Below are 12,041 nucleotides of genomic sequence, written 5' to 3'. Positions count from 1 at the left end.
TGGAATGATGATGGCACCATTCAATAAAAGTGGTGCACTTTCAAAGGTGCAGTGAAGTGGCTAGAGCAGACTTTGGACAGGAGACAGCCTGATTGGTTTCAGCTACAGGATAGTGTTACAATGATCAGACCATTGATTGAGAAGAGAAACAAATTGTATAGTTTGTGGCTGAGCACAAGTGAGAAGATAGATAAGCATAAGTTTGTTGTTGCTCATAGTGATGCATGGAGAGCCATAAGGCTAGCTATGGAGGGATGACTTTTGTGTAAGGCTGAAGAAACAGAGAGAGGGATACACAAGGGTAAAGCATAATGGAGGTGTATTAGAGGTATTCAGAGGGGTAGAAGAGGTATGCCGGGATTCAAGTGAGATCTAGTATGGTGAAGGATGAAGAAGGAAATGTGTTCTTCCAGTGTTAAGAGCAGAAAGGGAGACGGAGGAGGCACTTAATATTCAAGTTGAGTTTTGTGTAGATGAACTAGGTGAAGTGAGATAGAGACCAATCAGAACTGAAATGGAGGAATTACCATCAGTATATAGCATCCAGGCTCAGTAGAAGAACTCTATAGTGCAGTACGTAGAATTGGTAATGGAAAGTCTGCTGGTGAATCAAGTATAGCTACTACCAGAGATGTTGAAGGCTACTTGTAGTCAGGGTGAATTTTTAAACACATTGCTTGAGCTAGTGCATGATGTGTGGAGAGAGGATCATGTTCCTAATGGCTGACGGGATGCTATATTTCTAGGAAGGGTGACCTTATTACCTGTGATAACTGACAGAGAGGTATTTGTTTGTTGAATGTAGTGGGAAAGTTGGGGGCTAGAGTTATACAAGAGAGATTACAGAAGTTGGCTGAAGATGTATCACCAGAATCACAGTGTGGCTTTAGAAAGAGTAGAAGTTGCAGACATGTTTTTGTTGCCATGGGAACATAGATCAAAAGCCTTCTCTATCTTCATTGAACTGAAGAAGGATATGATTCAGTTTCAAGGGAAGCATTGTGGTTAGCTTTAAACAAGTTACGTAGGTATGCCCCAGCCATTGGTTAACTTAATTAGATCATTTCATGAAGATACAAAGGCCAAAATTAGGTTAGATGGAGTGGATTTAAATGAGATCAGTGTGCAGAATGGGTTGAGACAAGATTGTTGTATGGCTCCGGTTCTGTTTAATTTGTATACTTGCTTAGTAGTATAAAGATGGCTTGCTAGAATAGAGGGAGTAGAAAGTACAGGCTTTACAGTTCATTATATGTAAGACCAGCGGCAGTTCAGAAGATACACTAGGAATGCTATGATAAGGTGGTTGACTGAGTGTTTACTTGCTGACGATGGTGTTCTCCTGGCATCATCAAGGTCTGGTGCTGAGGCTGCTGTATGTGCATACCAGCAAGTTAGCAAGAATATGGTGCAGAGTGCTGCATCCCTTTGATGAGTCACAATAGAAAATTGAACTAGGATGATTCTGGGAAATCTCCAACAGACAGCAGTGGTCTGAGCACATCACAATGGCAGAAGTGAGGAGAGGGTGGGAGACAATTGTAGAATGAAACAACTAGAATGGCTTGGTCGTCTGGCAAGAATTGCAGACAACAGGATGCCAAAGAGTGTTTTGTTTAGTTGGTTGTCTGAGCCCCAACCTAGATGTGGTCAAAAGAAAAGGTGAAGGGATGTTATCCGTAAGGACTTAGCCTACATTGGTGTAGATGAGAACAAGTAGTATGAGGAGGCTTCAAGATCCAGCGCAGATTGGAGAGAGTTGTGTCATAGTAGCTCAACAAGATGAGACTCAGGCAGCTCAAGTTCAGCCATCGGCAAATAATGTAATGTGTGAAGTGTGTAGTAGAAAATTGAGAGAGAGACAAGAAGAGGCACAAGTGTTTACATGACTGTGAATGAGCAGAGAGATGTTGTGCAGTGTCAGGTGTGTCTAAGGTGGTTTAATAGCAAGGGAGAATTGGCAGTCTATAGGTGCAACTTACTGGCTGGAACTTGATATGGTTTTTCTTGCTGTCCCTTTTGGGACAAGCATGGCCATCTTTGGCAGCTTATCAACAGGACAGTGATGGTGGCATAAAATCCATTTGTATAATTGTACCTACCTGTGCAGTTATGTGGTGCATATAATATTATATTGAAATAATGTAGCTCAATTTTAGTTACAGTTTGAGTCTTTATGGATGCAATATGTTGGAAGTGTTCACAACAGCTTTAATATACATCACATCATCTTTGACATAACTTGGGTTATCAAGGATTAGCAGTTTAGCAAATTCTGGACAACCACTGGCAACATTCATATCTGATTTTGGCCTCTGGAAACTGCTTGATTGTATGTTGGGCTTGAAGGTCTGCACCAAATGCTTCTTTTGATCCTGATCAACAATAATCAAGCTCACTTTGTGCTACTGAAGTAATGGATCATACTCACCCCTCATCAAAACAAAGAAGATTGAAAGATGTGTTCCTTCTCCAGTGCCATCACCATTAAGATAAGCTCTGATGCAAATCTTGTAACCATTTCTTCCTGTATAGAATGGTGGTGAGTAGATGCTGGTGATTCGACCAATTTTAGCATCACGAATTCTCCTCCTCATTTCTGGTATACGCCAGAGAAAAGCTCCATTGTGTGTACTGGCAAGAGATGCTTGTAATTGTAACTCTAGTTCTGAATGGTGAAGATTGAGGGCATTTACAGTACATTCAACTTCCAGCACCTTTTCTTCAACTTGTTTGATATAATCCAGTGGATAAGAATTGTTGTATGGCACCAGTTCTCCACTCCTTGAACTTTGCATAGAATAATCTCTCTTGATCTTCTCAATTTCACCACTGATCACTTCAATTTGAGCACAGCTTTGAGTCATGGAATTCTTAGCAGTAGCAACATCAGTGAACAGCTTGCCATAATTTTGCTCCAAATTAGAAAGCCTGTCATCAGTAACACATACAACCTTACCAACTTGAGCCTTGGTCACTTCTGCTGATATGTGTTTCTTTTCTTCCACCTTTATGGCCAACTCCTTGATCAGCATTTTGTTTGCAATGTTTTCCTTTTGTAAGGTTTGGTTCTTCCTCTCCAGATCATCACACTTAGTCTCCAGTAGTTCAATTCTGCTGGTGACCAGTTGGTAATCATTGGTCATCTTCTCTACTGACTGACTCATCTTGGAGAACTGGACCAGTAATGGTTGTAAGTGACTGGCTAACTTGTTGGTGTCCTGTAGGTGCTCATGGTATTCTGTGTCTTCAACCTGTGCATGGTAATAGACCAACAGTTAAGTAGTAAGCAAAAATAATTATTCTACTTTTCAAAGCTGTTCTGCTTATTAGAAAAGCTAACTCAGAAAGACTTAGTTCATGACTGAATTTTCTAGTACTCTGTCATAAAGCACAGAGTATGGTACATAGCTAGAACTTAGTAGCAGTTGTGTAACAATTACCATTAAAAATTCTCCATCAAATTTTGTTGTTATTAACAAACTCAAGACACACGGTGGTGTGTTGTGTGGCTAAGTAAAATGGAAGAAAGAAAACTTGGTTTTCACTGAAACTGCATACATAGCTCCACATTCCCTTCTCCCCAAAGCACACCATTTTTGCACTATAGCTGCCTGCCATGTATGTCAGGTAACACACCAAATTTGATTGAAATCACACCAGCAAATATGAATGGCCAAAATTTTGTTGTGTTTTCTTTGTTTTTTCTTAAAGATTATTCATTTTTCTCCTTTTATGCACACACACTAAAACTCATAATAAATGTCTACCTCTATCACTTAGAAATTTGATATACAATAAGTACAAGCAAATTTACATACTAAGACTGGTGCAAATCTGTTAATGGATCATTATTTGCATAGAAATAGATTTTTTGTTATGCCTACAGAGCAAATCACTTATAAAAATAACTGGAAATTGGTTGACTATCATAGCTCATTCTTTTTAAGTTTACAGTTACAAGGAGAAAACCAATGTGGCATAAAATCATGGGTTCAAAATACTCTAATAGAACAGTCACCAAGAAGTAAAAAGTACATGAAAAATGTCAGAAAAAGTTGACCAGGATTTGAGCCAGACACACCTTACTTCCAAACACTTCACCATTAAACCACTGTTGTCAACTGTTAATATCTACCTGATATATAAATGAAAAACCTACTCAATAGTAAGATCTTTCAGTGGAAATTTGAGATTGTTTTGGAACATTCTATGTGAATTGTAAATAGAAGTGCTCAAAATGTACTCTATTTGAGTATTGCAACAAATATATAATACAATATAAGTCAATTGTAACTTCTGTCTTCCATAATCAATTAATTATCATTGTACATAAGACCCCAAAGTCAGTATATAGCTAGCTAGCTAGCCAGCTTTGGTAGATACAAAAAAATTAATATAAAAAAGTGAAATCTGTGCAAAAACAGCCAAGCTGCAAAAATGGTGCGGCATTCAAAAGCCCAGATGAAACAAGTTGTGAAGTGGTGGCTGAGAGATCCTGCAATGCTATTAATGCCAAGTTTAATTTGGTATTAATGTCATTGCAGCCATTTCTTGGCCACCGCCTTGATTTCACAGCTTTTTCAATTTTTGAAGGCCACACACAGCTTAGTTCTTTTTGCATGGATTTTGTATAAATTCTAGAAAATTTTATGCTCTTAAAAAGCCTATACATTCAAGTATCACAGTCATGTACTAGTGCATACTGTAGATGTAGCTAAGGAACATAAGCAATTTTACGTACCAGTATAAAGTGCGTGCAGTATAGCAGTGAACTGAAGTAACTGAGTAAGTTATTTACATCTGGATAATAATAGTGTACACGTGCATGTGTAAAGACTATACAACCATTGGCCATTGATGGCAATATGTTTGCCAAGTAGAATAAAAAAGAAAACTGAAAAGTCTTATGCATACTATCAAGAGTATGTATAACTCTTGATACTACGGGTATATATCATATCATGTATATTCCCAAGATGGTACAAATAAGTTGATAAAATCAAAAAAGAATTGACTGATGTTTTATAATTTTTAAAGCTTTACAGCACAAGTGCTGAAGGTCTGTAGGACACCTGGTCCTACAGTCTGTTTAAAGATGTTATATCAAGTGTGTTTGAAAAGTTGGAGAAAGGAGAAAAATCCATGACTGGGCCAAGAAAAACTTACTACCACTACCAAATACAACCTGCCTACAAATTATATGGACTGTGGAATTTCTGCAGTTGCAAGATCACACTTAGTGTTGGTCACATGTGCAATCCTGTGACATCCTGTGACATATGTGAAAGCTCACTACAGAAGAATTGCATTATAACTGATCACCCAACCTACAAACAGACCGGCTGACTGACTGACCTATACCAACTTACCAATCTACCAATTACAATTCATAGCATTTCAACTATAACAACAACATTGTGTGGCCACAAATTTTTTTTTAAAACAGAGTTTGTTAGGCTATCTGCAGTCAATAATAAAGTTTTTAGTGTTACTATGACTACTAACTATACAGCTTTCAGTTTTCAATACAGTGCATAAGAGCCTGCAGACACTTGGAGAAACTTGGTACAGTGGGAAATACACTACTCTCAGATTGAGAGGTGAGTGATTCAATCCCAGGGAAGAGGTGTTAGTTATAAGCTATTAGGAACACACTGCTATGAAGCACTTTGACTGGTCCATTAGGATGTTTAGATGTTCTATTAGAGTATATCAATTTTAACTGTGCTTCTGGAATTACAATTTCAGTCTAAGCGAAGGATAAGCCCCTTTCAGCCAATTGAGAGAAGGACTTTAGCTTCCTAGTCCCCACCCACCCCTCCTTGCACTGTCTATAATACTCACTACATCACCAACCTCAAACAACACATCCTCTTCACCACTACAAGGACACCTGATCCAGGTACACTCCCTCATCACATGATCAGTAAGCTATACAATAATACATTATAATGTAAAATAGTTCATTGTAACTCTACAATAATCATTACCTTAAGTGCTGGCATCTCCTGCTGGCAGAGATTACAGCTTCTCAAAGCATTGGGGCAGTTATCACCATGTGCCTGTTGAAACCATTTTGATCCATGCAGTATAGTCCAATATGATGTATGTGGCTCTCCCTCACCTCTTGATCTTTAAACAATAGCTTCTTGCCGCAATTCTTACACTTCACTAGTCGTTGTGAACACTTATTCTTCAAGTGATCTTCTAGTTTAGACAGTAATACTCTATCATCACATCCAGTGTTCCTACACTCCACTGTAATGTACTGACAACTTGACAAGTGTTGATCCTGTTGAATAGGGGAATGGTAAGGTGTTCACATATGGTAAATGAAATGACCTACATTTAACTCCTTGAATAGTCCCTTCCATTCACATCCATTTTCAAAGTTTTCACAAACAACACGTAAGCCATTGATCTCTTTCTTAATAGCACAATCAGGCCATGCCTATCAGTACAATAATAAAGACTGACCTCATGCACATAATGTGTGATGAGTGACATATTATATATTGCATACAATTAGCACTTACAGTGTCACTAGGATCAACTTGACTGGTTGAATTTCTAAAGCAATAATAATGTACATGTAGCTTAGTTCTAATTAGTTCATGCTGTGGCTAGTCTTGCAAAAACAGGTCATGTGGAACATAAAATTTGCATACTTTTTCAAACTTATGTGAATCATAACTTTTGTGCCATATTGTACTATACGTAGACATACAAATGTTTAGCTGTTATTAAAAATTTAATTGGCTTTTAAGTTTATACGTGATAGTGTGCAGTTAGCGCTACAATTTTCACAGACAACTGCATTTTGGGTCAGAAAATTGTCTTGCTATCGAAGCAGTTTTCATGCCAAACAACTGGCTTCACCAAGTTTGTTATAAAAAGTTTGCATTTGTGCCTATGGCAAGTTTAATGCAAAGATACATGTATATATAGAGCAGATTCAGCAGAATTGTTTTTGTAAAACATGCATGACATTTAATTGGTTCATGATTTATAACCAATTTGTACAAATTTTGGTGGGAGAAAATTTTGTTGATTTAACTCTAGTATTTTTGCAAGTCGTACTATATTCTCTCTATAAGGTTTGCTAGAAATTTACAAGAGACTATTATCAAATTGAAGTCAGTTTGCCACATTCACCAAAATTTTCTCTCACAAAATTTTTGTATTGTATGGTAGTCAACCTAAGAAAATTACCACTATTACAGTACCATTATACTACTACTATTACCAGTATACAATAGTTACATTACCATGCTATAAGACAAATGCTACATGCAAATAGCTACATGCATGCAAACACTAGTTGCGGCTGACCAACTTCAGTGACTGTGTAGCCTTCCATTGAAAATGGTGATAGAATGTTCCATAAAATTTGTTAGGATTAAAGTTCTAAAGCATTTTACTATGTATAAATTTTATCCTCATTAATGGATCCCTTTACCAGAGCTAGTCAATGGCCTTCTTCCTTGTGGACATACACCCTTGTTCCCCTTTTTGGATGCACTCCCACATATTTCATAGTCCCACATGTCTCTAGGTGGTAAATCGGTATGGCATTAGAACAAATTCATTTTGAAAAAAAATTACAAGAATGCCTTTATACAATCACTTGTGTGATAACTAATAAACACAACAAACAATTTCATGGAGGGGTCTAAGGGGACTTTGCACTGTACATTCTTCTTATTAGGGTTCATAGAATATTTGTGCATCGTGCATAGTACCCGCAAAACAACAAGCTTAAAGTTACTATCCACATGACAAAAAGTGTGACATGCAAATGTGACTAGATGGCATGGATCAATATTTGACGACAACATCATAATGTATATACTATATAGTCATGCATGTTCATATCAACCAGTTACACAGATAATAGCTATAACTACTATGACATTATTTGAGCATTTTGCAACACAATTTAATGGAAGAATATAGCCATACTGGTATATACCATACACATACCTTATGAATATTAAAATAGTACAAGTATTTGTAGGTGAAATAAATACTACTAAATAGCAGTCAACAGGACTAGTACAATAGAACTACGTACACAGTGCAGAATGACTGACAGCAATAACATTCACCATGCTGCTACAACTGTATATGACATAAAAGAGGAGGCAGTGCAAGTGATAAACAATGGTAGTAGTAACACAAGTCAAGAAAAAGAGAGAAGCACCAGGAGCCGGGTATTACCATTTAATGGTATAACATATACCAGCAATAGCTACAATGGTAGCAGCATAGCTATATACCAAAGGTGTCATGTACATAATTATAATAAGCAATTTAAAAGTAGCAAGGAGGCCATTGAGCAAGCAGCAACCATGTCGATGTAACCGAACTACCTGGAGAAGTAATAAGGGGCCAAGATACAGTAAAAAGCAGGCTCACTTGTAACAGCTACATAACTATAACTGATTTTTCAGTTGGAGATACGCCTTATGCATGTAGCTATTACTAGTTGCAATTCAACCCGCCCACAGGCAACAGCTGCTCACTGTGCACAGTCCAATATAACCAGCAGCTCATAGAGTCATCTTATGATGGAGTCTTATGATGTCATCACTTGGATGTCATATACGTAGAGCTCCATATGTACATTAGCCAAGAGTGGCTACAGGAATTTGGTTTCCATTCTGTTGCATACACATTTATATCTAGGGGGTCTGGGGTATCCCCAGGAAATTGTATTCTGAGATTAAATCTGGTAATAATTTTCATCAAAAATCTAAAGATGACAATTTAAACATATAATTATTAGGAATTGTATGAGTATTATAGGCTGCATGCGTCTACTTGTTTCTACTAGCATATAGTATCAGGATTAGTGAAGAGATGGAGCTATGTGAAGTTTGAATGCCATCATGGTGCCCCCAGGAAAAATTAAGGTCTGAGATACAATTTTAGACTCTATTGTTGGTACAGGTAAACTATGTAACTTTAAAAAATACAAAATGTGATTGTTCTATTAGGGTAATTGACTGTTCTATTAGAGTATTCCTTTGATATGAATATACTTTTGCAAAAATTATTATATGACCAGCCAGATTAGAAGCCGCAGAAAAAAAACTTGGATCCGCTACTTACTGTAGCCGGGTCTCATGATCGGTACCTTGTACATGGGGCATGATTATGCAACCAAACTAACTTTGCGTCTTCAAAGCAATCTTTACAGAATCGATGTCCGGTCTCACTGGTTTGTATGGGGTCCTTCAACACCAGTCGACAATATGTACATTTCAGTCCTTCATGAACCTCCCCTCCTCCTTGTAAATAGATTTGGTGTCCAGACATATTCCAGCGGTGTTGACATGCAGTCTAGGAGCTAAGTTACACAGTTCAGTCTTTCCAAATTTTAGTGCACTCAACACAACTCACGACTCAAGTTTACGGACGCCGGCTCCAAATATTATATATTCAGTATTAACACTGGTAATAGCCGGGCTCGGCAACAGCTGCTTTTTTACAGTCTGATTAGTCTCAGACCGGCTCTATTTATTATTCTTGGCCTTATTATTATTATCAACACTTTACATTGACCAGCGCTGAAGGTCTGACAGCAACGTTAACATGTGCTGCAATGATGTAACCTTCAAGGGACTTTTTACCACATCAGGCCATTGAATGCATGAGTGTGACCCTCATCGAGGTCACTAATTAGCTACCTTATCAATTCACTAAGGTCACTTTTTTTTTTTTAAGATACTAAGACAATGATAATATAAACACTTAAACAGTGGGCAGAGAGGCAAAGTCCTGGGATGATGGTATTGTTGCCATTACAGAAGTAGCATTGCCACGTTGAACATCAATGGCAACCTTCTGAATCAAAAATTGGGTGGCCGTATTATTACCCAACTGTTCCATCACCCGGGAACCTATTCGCCTCACTAATGAGCATGCACATGATCCCCAAGCACCCAAGGTCTCAACACATAAAGGGGAGAAGTGAAATGATGGAATCAGAGAAGAATACTTCAAGCTCGCCGTCAAGGGACTTTTTACCACATCAGGCCATTGAATGCATGAGTATGACCCTCATCGACATCACTAATTAGCTACCTTACCAATTTCCTATAAAATTAAAGGTCACTTTTCTACCAGACATTTAAATTGTCATATTTCTTACTTTTACTAACCACATGCACCGATGCCATTACTAACTACACTGATGCCACACTGTAACATGAGCATAGGTTGATTCTGAAGCAATATACTTACAACTAGCTATACAGTTTCAGCTGGAACTACATAGCTAGCTACATGCATGGCTACTATGTGCATCTATTATTACTGTCAATTAATTTCAATTTCTCACACTACTCTAGCTATATACATGCATCAGCTACTATAGTTTTCTGATATATGAACACTTATTGATGATATCAGTATAGAGTAATTGTCTCCCAAAGTTTAACCACTGAAATAATCAACAGCATGCACCCAGCTGCTGAGAAGAGAAGGGATAAAACACTTTGCATAATATAAAATTGTAGTAGTGCATGTGTGTGTGTGTGTGTGTGTTGTGTGTGTGTGTGTGTGTGTGTGTGTGTGTGTGTGTGTGTGTGTGTGTGTGTGTGTGTGTGTGTGTGTGTGTGTGTGTGTGTGTACCAGCGTGCGTAAGTGTGTATGTATGTATGTGGTGTGTGCATATAGTATGGCTTGTGCATGTACATACTCCCAATCAATATTATGGTAGATAGGTAACCCGATAAACAGAGTCAGCCTTGTTGCAGATTTGCACCAACACAATCATGCACAATGGGGAATCACAAGGTGTCCTATATAGCTACATGCATATAAACTTGCACAATATATTTCCTGTTCACAATTAAGCACTTTGGCTGGCATAACTATGTATAATAATCTTGAAATGCTATTTTACATGTTTGTGGTTAGCTATAGACTGTTAGAAACTACAGATATTCTGTTAAACTATGCTTGAAAATACCCTGACAAAGCTGTTATTTTATAGTTATGGGGAGCGTCTCATGTTATGTATTAAACTCTAAGACAGCTGAAACATTGTGCGGCCAGACAAACCACTTCTGTTTTCCTTTCTTTCTATATAATACAACTGAGATGCAAACTTTTAAGCACACATCGTTATATATTACATATATTCAGTAAAAGTGTATGCATGAGAGGCCTTACCCCATTGTATGCTTTTGGCCTTCAGTAATAGATAATGAGCACATATAAAAGAAAATCCCTTTACCATGTGATGCTAGTGTCACATGACACATGCATGGTTTCACCTGACATGTAGCTATGTACATACAATAGTGCATACAACCACATTATAAAATTCATCGACATGTGCTACACACATGTGCAATGTTAATTGTTTATTTTGCAGTCAACGCTATAGCTAATCTTTTTTTTTTTGGAAAGTGCATAACATGGTGATTATTGTGATGTTATGGCAAAGGTTATATTCTTTGGGATTTCCCTAACATAATTGTGGCACATGATGAGACTTGCTGCCTCCTCAAAAACAATTGACATTGCACACTGCACTGTTTGCTTGACACTAGCTAACAGGTAAGCACCTATCCACCTGACCTCCATATGTGCAGTTACTGCTGTACTAAGCTATACATTTGAAAGTATAAAACATGTGATATACATGATAAGACAGGTGTGCATATATTACATAATTACTTTATTTTAGCAGAGCGGCATAGCACATAAACATGGTCATTATGTGCACTTTGTGAGAAAAGCATCAAGCATTTACTTTTGGATATAGTGCCATCGCATATTTGACCTTTGGTGACCTTTATGGCCATTTTTACATTGAAAATTCATCAGTTTTGTCTTAAACTCCCTGAGGCATTACTTTATGCCATTAAACGTGGTTTCAAATTAAAGGTCATATTTAAAAAAACAACTTAGTTGTTAATAGGTAATTTCATTCCTAAGCTATGATCATTTGCATTAGCCATGAAATTCTACAAAGTTACCTGCTCATTGGTAATTTACACCCCAAGGGAAGATAAATTCAAAGA

The 12,041-nt window shown here is 37.5% G+C and overlaps 1 protein-coding gene across 1 annotated transcript; it reads right to left on the bottom strand.

Moving 5' to 3' along the window:
• Window positions 1-2,124: 2,124 nt before the first annotated feature.
• On the bottom strand, window positions 2,125-9,565 carry LOC136251110 (TNF receptor-associated factor 2-like). Its single transcript, XM_066043495.1, has 7 exons — window positions 9,179-9,565; window positions 6,540-6,573; window positions 6,350-6,454; window positions 6,128-6,295; window positions 5,994-6,065; window positions 5,860-5,934; window positions 2,125-3,254 (listed from the first exon to the last, which is right to left on the bottom strand). The coding sequence occupies exons 1-7, from the start codon at window positions 9,322-9,324 to the stop codon at window positions 2,406-2,408; spliced, it is 1,449 nt and encodes a 482-aa protein (XP_065899567.1). The 5' UTR covers window positions 9,325-9,565; the 3' UTR covers window positions 2,125-2,405.
• Window positions 9,566-12,041: the final 2,476 nt, after the last annotated feature.

Source organism: Dysidea avara, chromosome 3, assembly GCF_963678975.1.
Source record: "Dysidea avara chromosome 3, odDysAvar1.4, whole genome shotgun sequence".
Classification (NCBI taxonomy): Eukaryota; Metazoa; Porifera; class Demospongiae; order Dictyoceratida; family Dysideidae; genus Dysidea; species Dysidea avara.
Note: the sequence above shows the minus strand (reverse complement) of the source record. Positions and strands in the feature narration are given on the sequence as shown.